Source organism: Pinus tabuliformis, chromosome 1_2 (assembly GCF_031772625.1).
Source record: "Pinus tabuliformis cultivar Carrire ecotype Pingquan chromosome 1_2, CPIR1, whole genome shotgun sequence".
Classification (NCBI taxonomy): Eukaryota; Viridiplantae; Streptophyta; class Pinopsida; order Pinales; family Pinaceae; genus Pinus; species Pinus tabuliformis.
This window is the reverse complement of record NC_142298.1, coordinates 424,588,868-424,613,721: the sequence shown is the minus strand read 5'-3', so window position 1 is coordinate 424,613,721 and position 24,854 is coordinate 424,588,868. Positions and strand designations below refer to the sequence as shown.

Sequence of the window (24,854 nt, the reverse complement as noted above, 5' to 3'; positions counted from 1 at the left end):
GTAGAAGTGGTACCACTAGCAGGCTGTGCAACTGCAGCAGATGCAAGCTGAGATAGAGTAGATATGCGGCTGCGCTTCTGTCGTGGCTGAGCAGAGGAAGCACCTACAACTGGAGTCCTTGCTGGCTGTGAGACTGAGGCTGGTGGATTGGGATCTGCATTCAACTGAACAGCATGTTCAATTTCAACTGATGTCTCGATATCTAAATCTAAATCAAGATCCTCATCAGGAACAAACTCTGCTGGACAACTCTCCACTACCCAATCTGATGTTGGATCAATGTCTTCCAACACAATGGGATCTGAATCAGGTCTTTTGTTTAGCAAATGGTTTCGTCTGAACCAGAGGTTGTATTGGACATAAACTAGATCATTTAACCGTTTTTGATCCAAACGGTTTCTCTTCTTTGTGTGAATCCTCTCAAAGACAGACCAATTGCGCTCACACCCAGATGCACTGCAAGTTTGACTCAAAATACGAATTGCAAACCTTTGCAATTCAGGACAATGGCCACCAAAGGCCTCCCACCATTGTGCTGCAAAAAACATAGGAGTGTAATGAGTTAGCTCAACAAAATTACAAATTATATCTAACTTTCAAATTATAAACGATTTAACAAACTTTAAAAAAAAAGTAAAACTATTAAGAATTTGAAAATTGAAATTTTTGTTTACCTGGCTCATCTGCTTCTCTTGCAATCTTTGCTAGGTTCTTCCCAAAGGTACCTGATGCATTGCTGAAGGTTGTGGCCTGTCGGTGTATCTCCAGCTGATCAGACTCCAATGGGATCATGCGATCAATGCAATCAATCAGTCCATCTCTGACCTCCCCCCTCAAAGCTCCTGACTCCTTAGCTTTATAATGATACCGTGGGTTCAAAAGATACCCAGCTGCATGTATAGGGTGATGGAGTTGATTGTTCCATCTTTCATCAATGATTGCCCAAATGGGCCCATACTTTGCCACTCTATCCTTCTATACCATCTTTATTTGCTCCTTTGCTTGATCCATAGCCTCATAAATGAAGCGCATAGCCAACCTTTCCCCATTCACCAACCGCAACACCTTAACTAGAGGCTCAGCAAGCTTCACAATCTCTACTGCCTTTCTCCAAAAAGTTTCTTCATAGACTTTCCTTTTCAATTCTTTGCCTTCCGGTTTGTTAGACCAATTGCTTTGATTCCATTCATCAATGGAAAACATCTTTTGCAAGTTTCTATGTTGGGAAAGCATAGATTGCATGTCAAAAAATGTGTAGCAAATCTAGTGATGGCAGGTAATATCCTTGCCCCCACTGTGTTTCCTCATGAGGCTCAAAATCAATGTATGATTGTAGATAAATTTTGTTATGCTTTTGGCATGATCTATAGTGTTTTTGACCCACTCTATTTTTCCAATATCCTCAAGCATGAGATCTATGCAAGGTGTAGCACATGGGGTCCAAAAGATGGTCTTGTGTTTTTCCTCTAACAGTTTACCAGCAAGAACATAATTAGAGGCATTACCTGTGATGACTTGAACAACATTAGCCACCCCCACCTCCTCAACAACCTGATCCAATAGCTGAAACAATTGCCCATCTTTTACCTTATCAGATGCATCAACTGATTTTAAAAACATGGTTCCCCGTGGGCAGAAGACAAGAAAGTTTATGATGGTACGGTTTCTTTGATCAGTCCATCCATCTAACATGATGGTACATCCTGTTCTTGCCCATGAGTCCTTGAACTCTTTCAAATATTCATTAATGGATTGAATTTCTTTCTGCAAACGATACCCCCTTAGCTCATGCATAGTAGGGCCTTTGAAGCCTTTTCCAGCAGCATGTATGGCATCAAACATAGGCTCATAATATGGTGAATGAGCAGCATTAAAGGGGATATCAGCATCATACCACCATCTAGCTATGTACTCACAAGCAGTCTCCCTCAATTCTTTCTTCCAATGGTCATCTAAAGTGGGCTGCATTTGACTTTTACTAACTTCAGGACCATGTGCATCTAATGGAGAGGAGGGAGTGAAATAACTTTTGATAGTCACATCACCCTTTTTCATTCTACCCTTTCCCTTATCTTGAGCAGAACCAAAAGAGGGAGGAACATATCGGAAAGGGTTGGATGTATCAGCTTGAGGGATAGAGGAAGAACCCTCAAAATCATAATGGGGGTTGGTAGCCATCATTTTTTGTATCTCCCTCTTCCTCCCAATTTCAGCCTGTATGTCTCTTTTCCTAGCCTTATCTTCTTTAAATTTCTCAAAGCTGACCAACAAATGCTTCCTAATCTCCCCAATTTCTGGTGAGGTACATGGGGTAATTTGGCCTCTAATCCCTGCCAAGTGTTGTTTCAGCCTATTAATGCCCCCAGGACCTTCCTTAATTTTCCTATGGCAAAATTTGCATTGCATTTGACTATCAACCATTTCAACATATGCCCAAGTAGGATCTCTCGCTCTAGGTGGCATTTTTTGACTAGGAAATGAAAGCAAACAATCTGAAAATGAAAAAAAAAACATTGATTCAATGTTCATTTCTTTGACAAAAAACACTCTCTAGACTTTCTAGATATGCACCTAAAATTTAACAAGCAAAAACAGATTTATAGAGGTGAAAAAAAATACCTCCAGGCACAAACTGCCTCCTCAAGCTTGCTCCAAGAATCAGCTCCTCAATGCTGCTCCAAATGGCTGCCCAAGAAGCTCTTCACTCCAGCTACAATGCTCCCCCAAGACTCCTCACTGCTGCTCCAAAAACAAGCTCAAGAACTGCTCACTAACTCTCAAAGAAGTTCTCATTCAAATGCATGAGATTGCTGTGAGAGAATGAGAGCATTTGAGTGTGTTAAATAGGGTTTGGGAGGGGGAAATGGACCCCAAATAACATTTAGCTAATTCATAAAACACCTTGAAGTCCAAACCAATCAGCAAACCCCTTAAAATTTCATTAAAATAATGTTAAATCGTTGTTTTAGTGGGTTACAGGCCACTGTCTGTTGGAAATAATACTGAGAGGGGGAGGGTGAATCAGTATTATCAAGTCAATACAACTTTTTCATTTCCATACTCTGATTCATATATGCTGCTTCAGTTAAGAATACACATGTATATTCAGTGAACTTATGATTTAGTTAATTGATCTTCAATGAGTGCATTAGAACATTATCAACCATATTAACAGCAAACAGGTGCAGTAAAATAGAACAGATCATCACACATAAGCCACACACATGAACACCATGATATAAGGTGGAAACCCAGTGTGGGAGAAAACCACCTGCTGCAAGTCATCTCAATCTTCTTCTTAATAAGAAAATCCTTTTACAATATTTCTCTACTGGTGCAGTCTTGTACCAGTACGTAGGCTTCTACCTGCAGAGAGCTACAACCCTCTCTCGTTCTCCAGTCTCTCCTGGAAGGGAGCTACAACCCCCATAGTTCTTGTACTAGCCGATCCATTTACTAGTACGTAGGCTGCTACCTGCTACAATGCTCCAAAGTTTTCAACTGCTACTGGAAGGGAGCTACCACCCCCTTAGCTCTTGTACTAGCTAAGATACTAGTACATAGGCGCCGGCCTACAATCTTCTCTCCTCCAGATACCACGTTTCATACATTTTCAGACTGGATACACCTGAAGCACAACACATAATCTGAAAGGCCACGTTTCATCCAATTTTCATACTGGACCCATTAATATCATTGAAGTACATAATCAATCAATCTTCTGAATCACCCAATCACCAGATCAATACATATACAAGGATAATATGTGAGTTAGCAACCAGATCTAGTCCATCAGATCACATAAATATGAGTCATTATGATCCTAATCCAATATTAGTTCTCATCCATCAATACTGAAGCTAAACACAATCAACCAAACAGGATATGCAGAATACTGACACCTTTAAACTGTCATCAGAACCCATCAACAACCAGAACCACCTGTGACTTCAAATATCATAGCTCAAATTGTATACACTACTACAATGAACCAAACCTGCATACATACGCGCTTACACCAAAGCCAACCCGCGTACAGATCTATAAATATTCAAACATGACTTGCAGCGATTTCAAACTTAAGTTATACCCAGTTCAGATCATTACAAGCGTCAGTATACAGATCTAGAATAAGCATAATCAAATATATAGAGATAGTTCACTTCAAACCATTTGATCCCGATCTATCCTTAGATCTTGTTCTCCATCAACCGGTGAGATCACTCTTTAGCTCAGATCCAGATCTGCACCATAACCCAATCACAGTATTCCATATCTAACACTTTATCAAATATTCAATAATGCAGATGATGCTTTGCCAAATGATCTCCTTCCTCTTTTATAGTCTTAGGCCTTTCACAATACCACGGTCCAAAACCATAATAACACAATACCACGGACCCAATACTTGGGATCAACACTTTTGGATGCAATACCACGGACCAAAACCATAGGATCAAAAACTGTCGGACTAATACCATGAACCAACCATGAAAGTGCGTGAGATCAACACTTTTGGATGCAATACCATGGACCAAAACCATAGGATCAAAAACTGTCAGACTAATACCATGAGCCAACCATGAAAGTGCGTGAACTTTTCTCTTCATGAAAGGAACTTTTCTCTGCATGAAAGTGCGTGAACTTTTCTCTATATGAAATAAACTTTTCTCTGCATGAAAGTGCATGAACTTTTCTCTACATGAAAGAAACTTTTCTCTGCATGAAAGTGCGTGAACTTTTCTCTACATGAAAGAAACTTTTCTCTGCATGAAAGTGTGTGAACTTGAAAATAACTTTGCTGCACTATAATTTATCATCTGAGTGATTTGCCATCAAGGACAACACTTGTCTCATAATGCCAACACTGTCTATGACTCGGCCGAGTCAATACGGGAAATGGCCGAGTTGGCCGAGTCATGGCTGACTTGACCAACCGAGCCGGTTTTTCTACCGAGTCGCTCCGGAGGGAAATGGAACGGACCAACTCGGCCGTTTCCGTTTCGGAACGGCCGTTTTTTAAAACTATGCTTGTAGGTTGAGTTTCATGTAGGCTTGAATTGGACAAGCCACATGATGAGTTGTCAAGCCACCTTAGAAGAATTCGTTAGAGCCCTCTTGTTTAGTATAAAAAGAGATGATGTGTGATCATTTGTACATCTGAAAGAGCAACACAACACAAGTGAAGAGCTCGTCGAAGAGGGAAAACATCTCTGTTTGGGCCACAGATAGAAAAAGCAGGACCAGCAAAGGAGAAAGCGGCTTGGAGAGGCATTTTTCATGACTGTTTGGGAGCCGCTTTTATCTCGCAGCAGGGCTGGGAGAGAGGTCTGTTTTGTGTAGTTTTTGATGTGGTTCTCTACCCCAGATCAGGCTGCAGCCCTAGCAGAGAGAACAGAATAGGCCGCAGCCCTTGTTTGTGACTAGGACAGGGGGCCGAGAGGCTGTTCTGCGGGACAGAACAGGCCGCAGGCCTTATATTCTTGCAGAGGTGGCAGCATGGGCTTATTGAGGGCTGGTTTGTGCCCAGAACAGCAGCGTGTGGGCAGGGAAGACTTGTGGAGGAGGGCTGCAGCTGGAGAAGGAACTGCAAGGAGGAAAAAAGAGGCTGACGTGGAGCTACAGGAAACCTTAACCAGATCACAGTAACTGCAGCAGTACAACACCAGACCAGATGTATGTTTATCATTGTTTTGGCCTTGTGTTGGGTCAAGTATTGACCAGGTTTCATCAGATTTGTTAGCAGCCTTTGGAAGCCAAGTGGTTGGGCTTGACTTGGTGGTTAGAAGCCCTAACCTAGGAGAAGATTTTACAGTGAAGCATTAAGCATCTTTGGACTGATGGAGGGCAGTGTGTAGATGTCCAAAGTAACCCTTGAACAGGTGGACAAGAAGGACGTTGACAGCTGTGTGTTGGGTGAAGAGTTGGAGCCTAATGTGCAGCACCTTCATGGACAAAAGTGACTGCTAGATTGGCATTTGAATAGCTTAGGTATTGGCCAGCCTAGAGGAGTAGATTGGATCAGCCCGTGTTCATTGTAGCATAAGTGACTTGCAGCAGTGATAGGTGGCAGCCCTCCTGGGGTCTCTATGTGTTGTTCCTTGATGGGCCAAGCGGCCACTGGAGAGCAGATCGGAAGCGAAGGACCCGCAGGACGAGATACGACATAGATGCTGTGATTGTAGTGAGATTGTCATTGTATCTTGTATTCTTGTACTTGTGGATATTTGAGGGTCATTATCCCTTGTACGGGAGCCCTATACTCTTGTATTATATGTTGATAATATAGCGAAGTTGGGTTACATATATTGTTGTTGTTGTCCTTATTGTGCACGTGATTGACTTAGTGTACTATATTGTTGCGCTGTGCAAAGTACCTTTGTTGAGATTCTTGGTTTGGTAGCGTCAGAGAATTAAGATTCTATCCTAGACACCAGGGTCATGGAAATTCAACATATTCCCCATTCACAATTCTGGACCAAGGAACATCTCTGCATGCATATTTTCTCACTGTGGTTAGAGACTCGGGAAACTATGTTCCATACGAGTGTGGATCAGTGTTTCTGTTACACTCCATACCCTATCCATGTACTCTGATTGGATTTGAACTCAATGGTATGCAGATTTTATCAAGCTTTTTAAAAGTTTTTAACATTTTACATTTTTCAATTTTGTTTTTTGAATGCTTATTTCCTGTGTGGTATCTACTATCAACCACCATGCCCTGATGGCACTGGACTTTAAAATTTTTATCTCCATACCTCCACCAACACCCTGAACCCACCTTTTCTGACCCACCCTAGTCTTGTTTCACTGATTTCCTTTCTGGCCTATCTTGACAGAGTTTCTGCTTTAGTTTTCTATAGCGTCTGCTAGTTCTAAGAAAATGTGCAGATTTAGTGGCCTCGGACAGCTGACATTTTGCTATTCGGTATCTCCTGTTAGTATCTATTATGGGTTAGTCTAGAGCTTTCAACATGTCCTCATTACCATCCTCTGTAAGCTCTATCTCAAAAGCAATTTTCTATAGATTTCCATCAGTAGATTTCCAGCAAGCAGATGCCCATCACCAGATTTGTCTCTTGAGCCTCAGCTGTCAATAGAACTTCTTCAGACCGTTCCCAGGCTTCTCACATGATCACTCAACCTGACACACCCAAGAAACTTCCCAGATGGCATTATCAGGTCTTTCATTGGCATTTTCATGGTGATTTATGACAAGCAGGATAGCCTCAACTGTTGGTGCCGAGTAAGGTCTCTCTCTCCCTAGAGTTTTACTCTTGGTTTACCCAATCTCACTACTCTTTTCACATGTATCTCTTCTTCTCTTGACACACTGCAGTAGCCTTGGAACTCCTCCCACATATGACTGTGACACTATTTTCTAGTCCCACCAACCTTTTCTTATGGTCATCTGTGGACATTTATAAAATTATCTAAAGACTGATTCTGTATCACTTACAATCTTTGCAAATATTTACAAGCCTTTTTCCTTATTTCCATGTCCAAAGAAAAAGTACAAATCAGTGTTACAGGCAGAGTAAAAGGAGGTCCAGTTCTATGCCTTTGCTCTCCTGGCCACGTTAACCCATCTCCTACATAAAATGGCCTAAACAAATTCGCATGGTGTGTTTGTAAACACATCTTACACACTGCTAGGTTGAAAAATAGAAGGAATCCAGCAAATAAAAAGGGTCGTTCACTTTGCCTTGCCTTCACTGAGTTATACATATTTAGGCAGTTAATGGATTGACTAAAATTATTAAACACAACATAATGAAACTTAGATGTCATTTAGCACTTATTCACCATCTGTATAACAAAGTTTAATAGTGGTTTTCTCCTGGCACATGGTTGAATTTGGAATTGTACTTGAAGCAGATAATAAATGCAGCTTTAATGAAATCCCAAAGTATACAATGAGCATTTAATTTTCTATTACTTGTATTTAGCAGCTGGATTTAGCCAACCTAATGAACTAATTTCAAGTCTGTTACAGTTAAATATGACATGTAAAATAAATTACCTCCTAAAAAATCTATGAAATAAAGAAAGCTTCTAGAATCTATACATATTCATGCAACCTAAAATTGCATGCAATAAAGAGACCCGCTAGAGACAAGTGAATAATGGCACATACAAATAACTAATATAACGTCCAGATTATACACAAACTCTCAGGCTCTGCTGTACAAAAAAATAGAGTACATTTTTTTTCCATCCTACACAAGGATTTTGTCAAGCTACAATATTACATACTCATGGCCCTGGAAGGAAGCTCAGTTTCTATATCTGGTTCACCCTCATCAGAACCTTCGGTAACAACCTACAAACAATAATATCAGAATTATGAACATGAATACACAGAATAAATATAAAAAAGATGAGCAATTAACCTATTAACATACATAGATAAGTCTGTGTGTTGTTCCTTTGTGAACTTATTTTAGAGGAAATGATGCCAACAGACCACCATGATATAGTCCCTCAGTCACTTATGTTCAAGAAAATAATGTAAATAGAACATGTTGGTATAGTTCCCTCAGTCACTCCACAAAGATGCTGTATAGCTTAAAGTGTCTAGACTATGAAAGGCATGTGGCTTCCACATATAGCACTGCCCCTCTATTTACCTTTTATTTAGAAAAAAAGGTTGCTAACCAAAGATGCAGAGGGAACTGACTGCAAATAATAGTAGAGTTTAACTGTTTTACTTTTTTGTACCCATACAACCCAAAATTGGTCAAATCACAATGAATAAAGGTCAATACATGACCAACATAGGTCCAAAAAGTAGAAATGCTAGACAATTCTGAAAATAAAATAATGCAACATCCAAATAGATTCAAAGGAAATATTTCGAGGAATGCATTAGAGAGGGGCATGGATTCGAAGGAAATTATGTTATGTTATATTATATTATACTAATGTCCACAAATGACCAAGCTAGATCAATGAAATTGCAAAGAACAGCATGAAATATGTTGTAGTAAATGATTAACAATTAATAAGATTTACAAAGAAATATCATTTGTATGAATAACATTGAATACCTAATGAAAGGTCACGTCATTGAATATAGTTAATTCATAGTATATTCAGTCTAAATGTTAATTATTATGAGCGTTATATATTTATATAAAACTATTTATGATTATTGTATTATGTATCATACTGTAGGTATATCACACATATGCCTGCCTAGAAAACCTTCACCTTGGAAGCACACGACAAGATCAGATGAAACCATTACCAAAGACCCAAGCAGTATCAACACATTGCAAACGAGTTGATCCATTGTGTCAACTTTTATCAAAACCCTCTACTGGCAATCTTCTTGAATACAAATTCTTTAATTACAATTCTGAGTATATCTTTCATAGTGAATCCAAGTTTTCATAGTGTTGTCTTAGTTCAAAGAAATGTTGACACTAATAGGTTGAGTGTTTAATGTGAAATAGTAAGGTGTCTTTGTAACTTGCTTCATAGACTTCTGTCACATCGTAGGTCAATGCTATTTCCTCAATAATGGCATTGTGATTTATAGTTACAAATAAGCAATAGATTACGCCTTAAACACTTCTACTAAGAAGCAATGGCTTACAAAATGATTTAAAATGGGCAAGTTGTGGTGTACTTATAAACAACTCAAGTAGGTAAGGTGCTAACACCGAGGGGGATTATGGGCCTACATCAAGATGACTAAGTCGAAGCTTATACAAACCTAGGATTACAATGTAATGATTGTTTTGAATAGGTTGGCCTTAGCCAACCTTAGAAACACGATATAATACTGATTACCATAGGTTTGACCATGGCCAAAAGTGAAGATTACATGTTTTCTAGGGTTTAAGTTTACTATGTGGCTATGGGCCCCTCCCCATCTTTCTCACCCTATACCCTTCATAGTCCCATCCAACTTTATTTTATTCTTATTTTTATTAGCATTTTTTCAAGATATGTTTCCTCTGCATGGAAACAGATATATCATATGAAATAGTGCCAAAGTGAAAAACAGCCAAATGTGAAGATTACATATTTTCTTGGGTTTAAGCTTACTATGTGGCTACGGGCCCCTCCCCGTCTTTCTTACCCTACGCCCTTCATAGTCCCATCCAACTTTATTTTATTTTTATTTTTATTAGCACTTTTTTAAGATATGTTTCCTCTGCATGGAAACAGATATATCATATGCTGAACCGTAACATGAAACATTCACAAAGTGAAAAATACACAAAGACAATGACTTTGAAATGATTTGGCAATTTTGGTAACTTGGATTAAAAGTCTTCTCTGAAATCTTAATGGTGCCACTATCACTACAAATATAGATTCATTCGGTGGCTATAAATACTTGTGCCACCTTCTGAAATGGCACGCAAAAAAATGCATCAAAAGGTGGAGTATTTTTAGAGAACACAAATTTTGAGTTGATGGCAACTGTGAATGAACAACGTGACCTCAGCAAGGTTCAACAAAATAAAATCTCTGACTAATCTACATAGGACTCCAGATTAGAATCAACCATTTCTGAACTCAAAACTTCTTCCCCTAGCGTAACAAACAATATTCCAGAGGAGATAGTTTCCTTCAATCCGCTAACAAAGAGAAGCAGAAAGACAAACACTAACACTAAACAAAATCTCTAAGCACAACATCGTGGGCCCATGCAGCAAAAATTCTCACCACCCTCCTACAACCCCCATTATAGGGGTGCACTTCAGACAAAAAACAAGGACCACTTCATCTTTTAAATTTTCCAGAATTCCAAAATATAAGCTTCATAGTGTCCTTTTCCTTTGGTATGAGTGCCTTCCAGTGTTCCACACTTCCACAATTCAACATTCCCTTTCATTTTTCCAGCATGGGATGTTCTGTCTTCCCTTGCTTACAGTATTGCAGTCTCATGGCTTAAACCCTTTTTGTTCCTTGGCTTTTGTTGTCATTTGCCTATTTTTTATTGAATGTCTCTGTGGCAAAAACATAATAGTTTTTGGTGGCCCACATGCTTTCCCAAACTTCAAAGATCCGCCCACACTAAGTTGTATATTATGGGTTGCCTTAATCTCTTAAAGGGTTTTCACTTCCCCCACTCCCCATTCTAGCGAGCATATGATCCTTGACATTGTTATATAATATATTATATTAACCTTTTAGGGTCACCACCATTACAAGGATCCTACAAGAAATTTTCTAAACAAATGGAAGGCCTGCATGTCTGCAGAATTGGCCCAACCTCGTAGGAATCAATCTGATGTGCCACATGCACATGATAGGTATGATGACAACGAAACTGACAGCAACAAGGAGAAGAATCCTTGAAGGACACATATAGACCCAAAATGTGCTACCCTAAGTCACCTGACACGGGGATTCGGGATTCATAGGATTTGGGATTCGTGGTGTCAGATTCGGACACATTGACCCCCCGGAACAAGACACGTAGGATTCATTCTATATTATTTTTATATATATATATATATATATATTAAAAATTAGATATTTCTTACACAAATTTTAATTAATGATACAAATTTATTGATTTCAAACATAGATCTTCATCTATAGCTATTAGCATGCATAGTACATACAAAATTCAAATACATGTCAGTGGTACTGGTCACATAAATCATGATTCATAATTCATAACTGAAAGACAACTTACAACTACAAGATAGTAAGATAAACACACTGACAACTGTAGTTTTCTCATTAAGTCATCAAATCAAAATGTGTTACATAGGTAGTGTTGGTGCAATGCCAATGGCAAATAGAAATAGAAAATATAAAACAACTACAGGTATACAAGCCTCAAGGCATCAATCAGCATCAGAATTAGCATCAATGTCCTCATCATCATGGTCCTCACTGCTCTCCTCTGCATCCTCCTCCTCCCCTGTATCCATAGTCGCCTTTGCATCTGCTGGTGTGGAGGATGACCCCTCTAAGTCATAAAATCTAACAGGCTTTAGCATTGGATAATTGAGATCCATGTTGGCCAATGCCAACTCAACACTGGTGTCCAGAACCATATCATCAGGAACAGTGTTACTTGGGAGCGGGAGCGACATTTTCAGAAGCTCCTGGTTTGGTGCTCTTGATTAAATACGAGTTCCATACATGACAAAATTCAATGGAAACATTGCAATCCCCCAATCCTAAAATCCTGAAAAACTGATAACTCTGCTGGATTTTGAATGAAATCTAAAATTCTACTTTCTCCATATGAAAACCAATGAGGCTGGAACCACTCAAACATCCTGAGTCATTTCATGGTAATGTTAAAAATTTAAGTAAAAAGAATTTAACATTACCATGAATAGCATATCAATACTAGGGCCTAGACTTGATCATGAAGCTACCAAACACTTGCCAAATGAAAATATGCGTGGCTATAATGACCAAATGCGGCCTTTTCATACCCGCGCAGGTCACTTTTTGAGCCTAGCAAGTCCTGGAAAACAGGACACAATTCCCAAAATCGTGACACGTAATCGGATTCGACGTGTCAAAAAAGGACACAACGTGTCATGGGTTTTGGACACGAATCTGGAGAGAATCGCGTCGAACACGATGGATTCGGGATTCGTGGGGCCTATAGGACGAATCCAGTTACTTAGGTGCTACCTAATCCCACTGACATCAACATGAATATTGGTTAAACATGTGGATTAATCAGGGTTTGTCTCATGGCAAGATGGCAGCATCACGTTACAAGTTGAAAGGATAGCAACCTCAAATTATGACACATTACATAAGGATTACACCCAATGAGGTAGGTGAACAAAGTTATAGCTACTGGAGGTTCTGAACCTGATTGGCATTTAAATATGATGCATAATATTTCAGTTCCATAGGTTATCATACTTACTAACCTTGTTGATTCCCTCGCATTCTGACACTCAACATCCAATTGAGCTGCATTACATAACATTTTTGAGTCTACAAGCCATTGAACGGATTAATTCCCCTCTAGAGGTACAAAATTATAGATCAACATATTTGACATTTGAACCCCCAATAGTTTGAATACCTATAACATTAGTGCTAGGGTTTGAGCGATCCATGTGGAATGTCATGATTAGTCACTATTCTCAAATCAAGATCTACATGAGATTTAGCACTTTCTCATGCTATTGTTGAAAATGTAGCGAGCAAGGTCTTCTAGCTTGTCTCTTAGCCAGTGAAGACCTCGAATTGTCCTCATGAGTTAGACTTCGGTTAGAACGAGTTATTTCCAGTTTATTAGAATAATCATCAAGTTAGAATGCGTAGAGTTGGAGCTTTAGTTAAAGAGAAGTCTTCATCAATTTGATTACATAACGAGATGGCAATTACAAGTTCAATTAGATAATTAGTCTCCAGTGTTGATTGGAGAGAGAATGAGTTAAAAGCTCCAATGTTGATTGGAGAAAGGATGAGAAGAACTCTCAGTTAACTCGCCAATCATGTTGAAGTTGTAACTAGGTTCGGTCTTCATAATGTAAATTTATCATTAATGTATTTACTATATCTATTGTATTTTTGTCAAATCATGTTATTCATGCTTAGAGTAAGAATTTATTTTGAGTCAAAAGGAAATTTTATTTGTGTCATCTCCCATTTGGACATTTGTAAGAAAAAAAAAATTGAATTTTATTTTTGAGTCATAAGCCCACAAGAAGACCAAGTCAGCCCTCCTTGGACAAGTCAGCCTAGTGACACCTATTTGACCCTCCCAAACACCTATATAGAAGAGACAATTCAACCTCTTAGAGATCTCATTCAAGCATCACATCACATAGTATCTTATGCACCCAACGATGAAGGAAAAAGGTCAAATAAAAGTAGAGAAGGAAGTCAAAGCACAAGAAGAATATTCCTTATTGACTGAAATCTTTACCTTATTGCAGCTCACACTTGTGGGCGAATTTTGTGGAAAAGGGCCGAAATTTCTGAGGTGATTGCAGGCTGAAATTCGGCTTCTACTGCAAGACCAAAATTTTGATTTTCACCAAATTTGAAGGGATTTGACAAGCACTAACTTCGACCTTTGGAGGTGACTTGGAGGAGGGTTTGACTTGGTATGTTTGTGGCAATTTGGTCTTGGATATCTCTCATTTTGATCTGATTCTATAAGAGAAGGATTGTTGGGATTTTCCTTGGCCTCTCACATAATTTCTAGTGCCTCGTGTCTCATTGTGATCTTTACCTTTTGAACAATTGTATAATTGCTTGATGAAGAAGATAAAAGAGGTAATAAGAAGACATCTAATATTCACAAGTAATTATCTAGAAGAGGAATTAAGTGTTAAACTACATTGCACTTGGATTCTCAATAAATCAAAACTCGAGTTCTAAATTTGAACTTGGCCTCCTTGCATATTTGAATTGGGTCTATAATGATAAGAATGAAGGAATTCAAAAGTTTTGTGCACGAGGTTTGTATGACAAGACAACTCACGAGTTTGTGAGAGGAGCCTTGATCGTGGAGAGCACAAAGATTGTGTCCTCAGTTTTAGGAGATCACAAGTGCTCTAGAACTTAGGAGGTTTGTTGCATGTAGAATAGGAGTTGGGCCCTAAAGAATAGGAGGCAAAAAGTGCGCTAGAAAATAGGACTTGAAGTTCGCTAGGAAATAAGAGATTTGGCAAGGGAAAAGGGCTACCAAGTGCACAAGGAAGGAGGGGTAGGATCGAGCAAGAGAGCAAGGTTTGCAGGGCAAGTAAAGGAGGCAACAGAGGATTGGTTACAAGCTAGAGGGTCGAAATCAAGTAATGATCAAGGCAAGCCGAGATCAATCATATCATCTGATATTTGTGAGAGAAGCAGAATGCTTTCTCAAAAATACAGATTGCTTTGTAATAGATTTGATTGCTCCATAACGATCAATAAAATACCACATCAAGAAAGCAAGTTTTCCCGTTGGATTTTCTAAGAAAAACAAGTGTGTCAATTTGTGTGAATCGTGATGTGTTTTTATCTCTATGTTTTTAATTCCACTGCTTATGAATTGTCAAGAGACTCTATGTTTTGGTGAAAGTTAACTAGGTTTCTGTTTTTACTTATTCATCTGAGTAGTTGCAGAGTTTCGTGGAAATTTAACATGGTATTAGAGCAGAGATAAGTATAAGGACCAACACCAAATAGACCAATTAGTGGACAATGCAAATCAAGCAAAAGGCTTGCATTAGAGTTTGAAGAGCAGAGCAGTTCTTTGGATAGCAGTATGGTGTTCCAAGGACTAAGGTCGGATCACAATTTAGAGGAAGCCTCGAACTTTTGCTCATGGAAGTCGCAAATCTTGGTGTTGTTGGGAGATAATGGGGTGCTCGAGTTTGTGACGCAAGCAATATTGCCACCTCAAGATGCCCAATAGTTGACCCAACATAACAAGAATGATACCAAGGTGAGGAGGATTATTCTTGAGGGGATCACAAACCATATTATCCCTCATCTCCATGAGAAGAAGATAACATATGAGATGTTTAAAGCTATCTTAGATCTGTATCAGGGTTCCAGTGATGCCAGGAAGCTTGCTCTAAAGGAGAAGCTAAGAAGTATCTGGATGAGCAAAGGAGAGCCCATCATCACATATCTTTCAAAGTTCACTCAGGTTCGAGATGAGCTAGGTGGTGTGGGTGTGACTGTAGCAGATAGTGACCTTGTGAGTCTTGCGATTCTGGGACTTCACAAGTCTTGGTAAATTTTCCAGGATGGCATGATGTGGCAGAGAGAATATTCCTGGTTGGGAAAGGTTATGGAGTGATTGCTTTCAAGAAGAAATCCAGAGAGGGACGAGCACTGGTAGAGAAGCTTTGACAGAGAACGAGGAGAATTTTGCTCTAGCAGGCAAAGGCAGCAAAGCCAAGGGCAAGAAGGGCCAAGGAGGGGTCGAGTCCAATTAGAAGGGCGAGAAGAAGAAGAAGGATTTGAGCAAGAACAAGTGCTTCCATTGCCATGAATTTAGACATTATGCCACTAAATGCCCTAATCAGAAGGTGTCTGGTAAGGATCATGTGGCTACAACAGTTGAGGTAGATGTGTTCTCTACTTAGTTTGAGAAAGATTTCTCACTCATACCTTGCATGGCAAGCTTAGCAGACAACAATGTATGGTATACTGATTCAGGAGCATCCCTCCACATGACCGGGAAAAAGGAGTATTTAAGACACCTAAATGAGAAGGACATGTAGTTGCAGATTGAGCTAGGAAATGATGGCAAGTAGGCAACTAGGGGAGTTGGTATTGTCAGTTTTAAGAGGGAGTCAGGTAACTCTCTCCATCTCAGTGTTGAATATTCTAACCAGATTCGCTCTTCATAATGACATGTGTAATTGTGATTTTATGTAATTGATGAAAAGAAGAAAATAAAATTATTTTTGTAGTACTTGATTCATGGGGATTATTTTTGTAGTACTTGATTCATGGGTTTCATGATCAAATAATTTTATTTTAGTCAAGGTTCCTAGTGAGAACCTTTAGGTTTTGTCATCTAGTAATAAAAGTCATATTGAGTCAATGTCATGTATGAAGGACCCTTCTTGGGCATGTTACATTTTTGTATGAATCATTAAATGTATAGGAAGGCCCTCCAGACCAAGCAAATTCACCTCCTACAATTCAGCTTCAAGAAAAATAAATGATATCTCTCAAATAGACATGTCGGCTCACCCTCTCTCAAGTCGGCCTATTTGACTGGGAAACAACTATAAATAGGCAGCTCGGCCTCATTACAGAAAGCAGATTTTCGGTCAAGATCAAGTCTGAAATCAAAAGTGTGAAGGTCACTTGGGAAGGAGCCTAATCATCAGCGAAGAAGAAGAGAAGAAGAGCGAAGTCTTTAGCATCATTTGGATCTATTTTTGGGCCACTTTGATCTCACACGTGCAAAGTAAAGGGATTGTTTCTAGTGCAGAAAAGACCGAAGTTTTGCAGACCTAGTGGAAGGGTAAGTCAAGGAGGAAGCAAGGGTATATTACAAGTCGAGTTACCAAGGAAGAGACCTCCTACTAAAGTGAAGGAAAACAAGGCATAAGAGAAGGTATTATGCATGAGTTAGGGTTTCTGATCAAGGAGGCCAAAATAAGCAAAGGTCTGAAGCAGAAGGAAGCTGAAGTTGAAAAGAAGTCGAGAAGGAGGAAGGAGCAGAAAGTTGACTATCGTTGACTAAGGTTCTCATCAAAGAAGCTTTGTGTCTTGGTCTTGGAGTGGCAAATAAGTCAAGGGTCTTGGTCTTGGTGTTCATCAATTGGAGTCTCTATAAGAAGAAGAATTTGTTCAGGTTTTCCTCTCAAGTGGGAGAGGTTTTGGCCCTGATTAATAGCCTATATTTTGTGTCTCTTGTCTCTTTATTGTTTATGCATTGGTAGTTGTTTGATGAATAAGATGTTAAAATTGGCAACTAGAGCCAATCTCCACATGGGTCATCTTATTTATGACTGCTGATATTTTTCTTGGATTCCTCTCTCTGAGAGGTGTAGGATTGATCTAGAGATCATCTGATTCCGACATGTAAAAATGAAGTTATGAATTTATTTTTATTATGGACAAATTGTCAAGGTCGGCTAACAAACTTATGAGGGCTCAAAAGCCCAATAGTTACGTTTATTCATCCTCAACGTTTGCTATAAATTCATGATGCCTTAGCCTCATTTGGACACACTCATCTTCACACCTCCCTCTCTCTCTCCTCATTGATTGGGAACGCATTTTTTGGGCATCATTCTCTCTCCACACATGCGAAGGAAAGAAGGCGAAATTTCTGTTCTGGGCGTTGACCGAAATTCTGGGACAATTTGACCATGCGTTGATCAACAACATTGACCTCTTTGACAACGATTTTTGGTGGAGAAACTCTGTCCCAACAAGTTGCATTTTTAGGCACAAAAATCGAGGCAAACTGTTGACTTTGACTAGCATTGATTGCAATTAGGGTTGACTGCAGGTTGACTGTTTGACCAAATTTTGATTGCGCTGATTTTGGACTGTTTTGATGGCTGATTGTTGTTTGGAGGCCAAAGTTGATTGAAGTTGACCAATTTGTTGAGGGTCAAATATGCACTGTTGACCAATGCTGACTTTTCTGGTTAGGGCTCTTTCGCTGCCGTTGTAAATTATCAAATTTGCAAATTGTACTATCTCTCTCTGCTGAACTATATAAGAAGAATTGATCAAGGGTTTCCCCACATTGGGGTTTGTCACTAGCTGGTGCCACATCTTGTGTTCTCTTGTCTTGGCTTGTCTTATATTGTTTATGTTTATGTTCTATCTGCATTTTACTATCATGTTGATGTGATTGCTGAATTGGATATTGATATTGGGCTAATAAAGAAATTGAAGTAAAATTTCTCTTAAGCATAAAACATACCATTCTTGTCTAATATTAACATCGTATCAGAGATGAGGTGAAGACAAGGCCCAAGCAAGAGTGAAATAGCAATCACCAAAGACAATTGGATAAGGACAAAAGGCTCAATGGGTTCCTCATCCTACTTCCCGGCTGAAGACAAGCTCCATGATAAATCTGACTATCATGGATGGAAAATGTCTCTTGATTTGACCTTGGAAGAAAAAGAAGTGATGGATTATGTCCAAGGGAAAATCCCTAAGCCTCCTTCAAATGCATCGCCTGCTACAAAGACCAAGTACAATAGGGTTGAAGTCAAAGCGAAGAAGATTATCGGGGATTCCATTGACAAGCATCTGGTGGCCTATATCTCTGAATTGAAGACCTCCAAAGAGATCTATGACAACTTGGTCGACATGTTCAAGGTTAATAATGCTAATAAAATTCTATTTCTCAAGAATAAGTTGAAGAATATTAAGAAGGGCAAGGACGAGGACATTCAATCCTATTTCTTGAGGATTGTTGAGATCAAGAATGATCTACTCTCGATTGAAGAAGTAATTCCTGATAGGGAACTTACTCTCACCACCCTTGGAGGACTCCCACCTGAGTGGTATGTATTTAGAACCACTATACTCAACAATGATCGAATCCCAGGGTTTGAAGAATTGGTGTCAAGATGCATTCAAGAAGAAACAAGAATGGAGCAAGAAATGCCTTCTACTAGAAGCAACCCCACTGCATTCTCCACTCATGCCAAGAGGAAAAACAATGCAGGTTCAAAGAAGCAAAGTCAAGGAAGATTAGGATTCAAAATGGAAGGAAGGGGAGATGCTTTGTTTGCAATAAGTTTGGCAACTACACAAGGGAGTGTCCAAATAGAAGGGACACATCGCATGATGATGATCACAATCATTACAGGGGCAACTTCAACAACAACGATCAAAGGAATGGTAGGTCCAACTGCAAAGGAAAAAGGAATGCGGGACATCAAGGAAATGGTCAACCCTCCAAGAAATCAAAGAAATCCAGGTATGAAGAATCCAATGTTGTTAAAAATAAGCAAAAAGAGTAATATCTAATATCGGCCCTCTCCACTGCCTCTCCTCTGGACACTTTGAGAAATTGGTTGATTGATAGTGGTGCCTCAAGGCACTTTACCAGATACAAGGAAGCCCTCTCTAATCTAATAGAAAAGGAGACAAACTTGGAGATCATCCTTGGAGACGATGCCACCTATCCCGTGAAGGGAGTAGGGAATGTTACTCTTCAATTGAAACAAGGTAACACTATTCATTTGCAAGAGGTACTATATGTACCTGATCTTAAGAAAAACCTGGTGTCCATTTCGGCAATGGAAGACAAAGGATTCAAGGTGGCTTTTATCAATGGAAAGATACGTGTTTGGAAAAAAAAAAATTAAAGATGCTTTTACTCTTGGGTTTAGGGTTGACACTTTATATCAAGTTGGAGGAAGTCCATTGGGAGCCATGTCTTGCGACACATCTCTACGATTTGGGCTATGGCACCAAAGGTTCACCCATCTTCATTATAAGGCCCTACTCGATGTGAGACAGATGGTGACAGGTATGTTCGAGTTCAAAGTAGAGCATGAAGGTGTATGTCTGGGATGTGCCGAAGGAAAACTTACAAGGGGACCATTCCCCTCAAGTAATAGCAAGACCATAGATATATTGCAATTGATCCACTCCGACATATCTGGTATGATGCCCGTAAACTCTTTGGGAGGATACTTATATTACCTTACCTTTACGGATGATTATTCTCGCAAGACCTGGATCTACTTCTTGAAGAAGAAGGATGAAGTGTTCACCTGGTTCCGACATTTCATAGCCTTGACCGAAAAACAATTTGAGAAGAAAATCAAGATATTGAGAACTGATAATGGGACTAAGTACGAATCCAATTAATTTCCAAGACTATTGCAGAAAATTTGGCATTAAGAGGTAGACTACAATGCCATACACCCCTGAGCAAAATGGTGTGGCTGAAAGGAAGAATTGCTCTATTGTAGAAGTTTTTTGTGCCATGCTTCATGATCAAGGCTTTCCGAAGTTTCTATGGGTTGAAGCTACAAATACCGCCGTGTATGTTCAAAACCGATGCCCCCATCAAGCATTGGACTCCAAGACTCCCGAAGAAATGTTCACTGGCAAGAAACCCGATGTCTCTCAGTTTAAAATTTTTGGAAGCCTCGTATATTTTCATGTGCCAAAAGAGAAAAAAAGCAAATTGGATGCATCTGGGAAGAAAGTAATCTTTGTGGGCTATAGTGAAAACTCTAAGAGATATAGAATTTATGTGGTTGATCAAAAGGAAGTTGAAATAAGTCATGATGTCACCTTCAATAAAGATATGCCCCTGGGGAAGAAGATCAACAACCTTCCTATCCTAAGGAAGGACAAAGAAGCTGACACTGGAAATCAGGGTGAAAAAAGAGGACGAAACGATGCCTAATGTTGATGAATCTATGGATCCTATTGATTCTCCTCCTCATGAGCCTTCCTCCTCCAAGATGAGACCCTCATGGCTTAGGGAGACTCTCGAAAATACCGAGAGACACATTGCACCAAGGGGGACTTTCCGTGAAAGCAAGAGGCCGAACAGGTGTCAAGGATATTTGACTGCCATGAGCACTATCATTCAAAATGAGCCTTCATCATTCGAAGAAGTTGTGAAGCAACAAGTATGGCAAAATGCTATGAATGAAGAATACGAGTCAATTATGAAGAATGATGTATGGGATGTGGTCCCTAGAACCCAGGACAAATCGATTGTCAGTGCTAAGTGGCTCTATAAAATCAAGCATGGAGCTAATGGAAGTGCAGAAAAATTCAAGGCTCGCTTTATTGCTCAAGGCTTCTCTCAAAAGGAAGGTGTAGATTCCGATGAGATATTTGCACCTGTTGCCCGATACACCACCATCCGCTTGATCATAGCCCTGTTGCCTCGTAAGGATGGAACCTACATCAGATGGATGTCAAGACCGCTTTCTTGCATGGTTCGATCAAAGAGGAAGTCTATGTAGAACAATCTGAGGGGTTTGAGGTTCATGATTAGGAATCTCATGTATGTAGGTTGAAGAAAGCTCTCTATGGATTGAAGCAAGCACCCCGGGCTTGGTATGAGAGGATCAATAACTATCTGATGAAGCTAGGATTCACTAGTCTGAACCTTTACTTCAAGGTTGAAAATGATAAACCTCTCATTTTGGTACTTTATGTGGACGACCTCTTTCTAACGAGAGAAAACCCTCTCATTCACAAACATAAGAGGGAGTTGGCTTCTGAATTTGAGATGAAGGACCTAGGATCAATGCACTATTTCCTAGGGTTGGAGGTCTGGCAAAAGCGAGATGAAATTTTGCTCTCTCAAGGAAAATATGTTGTGAAGATATTAGAAAGATTTGGGATGGTGGACTGCAAGCCAGTGACTACTTCGATGGAACTTAACTTTAAGAAGTTATGTGGTAGTTGTTGGAAATAATACTGAGAGGGGGGGTGAATCAGTATTATCAGATTAATCAAACTTTTCAAATGCCCAAAACATATACGCTACTTCAGTTAAGTGAACCAGCGTGTACACGCTACTGTGACGAAGTAAAACAGCGTATAAGCAGAAAACTCACAATTTAGTTGGCTTATTCTTCAATTAAGTGCATCAGGACATTATTCATCATATTAACAGTAAACATGTGCAGTATAACAGAACAGATAAAAAGCCACACACATGAACACCAAGATATAAGGTGGAAACCCAATGTGGGTGAAAACCACCTGCTGCAAGTTGTCTCTATCTTTCTTAATATGAAACTTCAGTTTACAATCTTTTGTACTGGTGCAGCCTTATACCAGTACGCAGGCTACAACCTGCAGAAGGCTTCAACCTTCTCTCGTTCTCCAAACTTCCTTGGAAGGGAGCTCCAACCCCCTTTTGCTTTTGTACTAGCCAAGATACTAGTACGTAGGTGCTGACCTACAATCTTCCTTCTTCCAGGTATCACTTTTCATACATTTTCAGACTTGGATATTCCTGAAGCACAACATTACAATCTGAAGACCACAATTCATTCAATTTTCACAACAGATCATTGAAGCATAAAACAACCAACTTTGAATCACTGAACCACTGAACCCTGTCAATCACCAGTTACCAGAACACAGAGCAGACTACAGAACTCTGTAATAACAGTCAGATCCCACTGTAAACCCAAATCAAGCTTCAAAAGATATACGCTACTTTAATGAGCAGAAACCGCGTATACACGCGCTTTTACCGAAGCCAACCTGCGTACAGATCTAAAAATAAACTTTCTCAACTTGCAGCTGTACCAGATATTAGTTAGACTCAGAACGTAACATTGCGACAATATGCAGATCTAGAAATACGCATAATCAACCATAACATGATAGTGCATTTCAAACCATTTGATCCCGATCTCTCCTTAGATCTAGTTCTCCATCAACCGATGAGATCTCTCCTTAGCTCAGATCAACCAACTCAGAACCTGCATATCAGATCTCTTTCTCTCTTAGATATTCATGCCTTGTCGAAAGATGATCTTTGCCTAATGATCTTCTTCTCCTTATATAGCCTTAGGCCTTTCTCAATACCAAGAGCCAAAACCATAGTAACACAATACCATCAACTTTAAAACTAGGGATCGACACGCCCGTCGAGACATAATGGTCCGAAATCATAGGCACAACTTCCAAGGTCTAACCACCATGAACCAAAGGAACCTTTCCACATACACGCGCTTTTTCTGAATCGAACTTGCGTGTACACGCGACTTGGGCTTAACGAAACAGCGTGTATGAGCTTTCTTGCCATGCTGTACTGAGATCTGTCTTCTGATTAAGTTGCCATCACCTGTACTAACCTTTGAGCACCTGTACCATCCACTGAGTGAGTTGCCATCAAGGACAACACTTGAACCATAATGCCAACAATCTCCCCCTTTGGACTTGATGGCAACCACCACACCAAGTCACTCTCCCCCTTTGACATCAAGGGCAAAGGGAGGACCAAGATATTTTCTTCCTTGGTAATCCTTCTGCTGTCCATACTGCTGTCCATACTCCCCCTGAGTACATGCTGAAATCTCCAAGTGTGCTCCCCCTTTGTGAATGCCAAAGAGTACCAATCTATCCATCCTGCTCACCAAGTGCTGTTCATGCTCCCCTTGACTGTAGGCAAGATCTGCAAAAGATGTTCTTCAAGAAGAACATGACTCTATACATCATAAAAGACCTTCCTATAACCAAAGACTCATACATACATCCATTTCTCAACTAAGTGAGGATATCCAAAAAAAAATGACTCATCCACCCAACCAAGTGGGGATACATCAATATTGACTCATCCACCTAACCATGATAATACATGAACATTTCATCATTCATCCCAGGCATAGTGGGGAAACCAACAAAGGCCGTTACATGACCTTGACACCATAAAAGAGACAAGAGAGATACATGACATAGAGACAACAGATCTAGACCAAGACTTAGGAAAGACACCAGCAGCATCTGATAAACATCTTGTTAGATCAGCAACGAGAATTTCTTTCTGAGCTCCTTCTTAAACCAATCAACCAAAACATCTGAATGCCAACAATGCTTTATGAGACTTTTGAGCTGCTCCCCCTGAACCTGTGCCTGTTGCACTCCCTGAAACTGTGCCTGAATCCTTCTGACATTCCTATTGCTGTTCAGAACTTCAGAGTTTTCCTTTGCTGTTCAGAACTTCATATACGCGTTTTATCCTGTATAAAGCAGCGTATGTACGCGGATATTCTTTCTGCAACAAGCGTCCAGCATACACGCGACTTACTCAACATAAATCCGCGTGTATACGCTCATATCCCTTCCGTAACCTGCGTATACCAACTTTTCTGTAGAACAAACAAATTTCAACAACAGGATGAAGCATCAACTACTCCCAGCTTTTGTCTGAGATATTCAAAAGTTTCCCTGGGCAGTGGTTTTGTGAGAATATCAGCAACTTGCTCCTTAGAAGGAACATACTCCAATTTGACCTTCTGCTCAAGCACTTGTTCCCGAAGAAAATGGTACTTGATTGGTATGTGCTTGGTCTTTGAGTGCATGACTGGATTCTTTGAAATGCTGATTGCACTTGTATTATCACATAAGATAGAGACAGGTGGAGTGCAAGTGATTTGAAAGTCCTGCAAGGTCTGCATCATCCAAAGAAGTTGTGTGCAACAAGATGCTGCAGCCACATATTCTGCTTCAGCTGTAGATAAGGCAATCGAACTTTGCTTCTTGCTGAACCAAGACACTAATCTGGAACCCATGAAGAAAGCACCTCCACTTGTGCTTTTCCTATCATCCACACTTCCAGCCCAATCTGCATCTGTGTAAGCATGAAGAGTGAGATCTGTATTTCTAGGATACCATAAGCCATAGTTTTGGGTCCCTTGAAGATATTTGAAGATTCTTTTGACTGCCTGAAGATGGGTTTCCTTTGGGTTGGCTTGAAA

At 39.8% G+C, this 24,854-nt stretch overlaps 1 protein-coding gene across 1 annotated transcript in view; it reads right to left on the bottom strand.

Moving 5' to 3' along the window:
- Positions 1 to 7,866: 7,866 nt before the first annotated feature.
- LOC149206157 (CLP protease regulatory subunit CLPX1, mitochondrial-like) overlaps positions 7,867 to 24,854 on the bottom strand; it is a 273,918-nt gene continuing 256,930 nt past the window's right edge. The window contains exon 15 of the mRNA XM_089395327.1: positions 7,867 to 8,326. Within this exon, the coding sequence (XP_089251453.1) occupies positions 8,252 to 8,326 (75 nt within the window). The 3' untranslated portion in view covers positions 7,867 to 8,251. The remainder of the gene's footprint in view (positions 8,327 to 24,854) is intronic.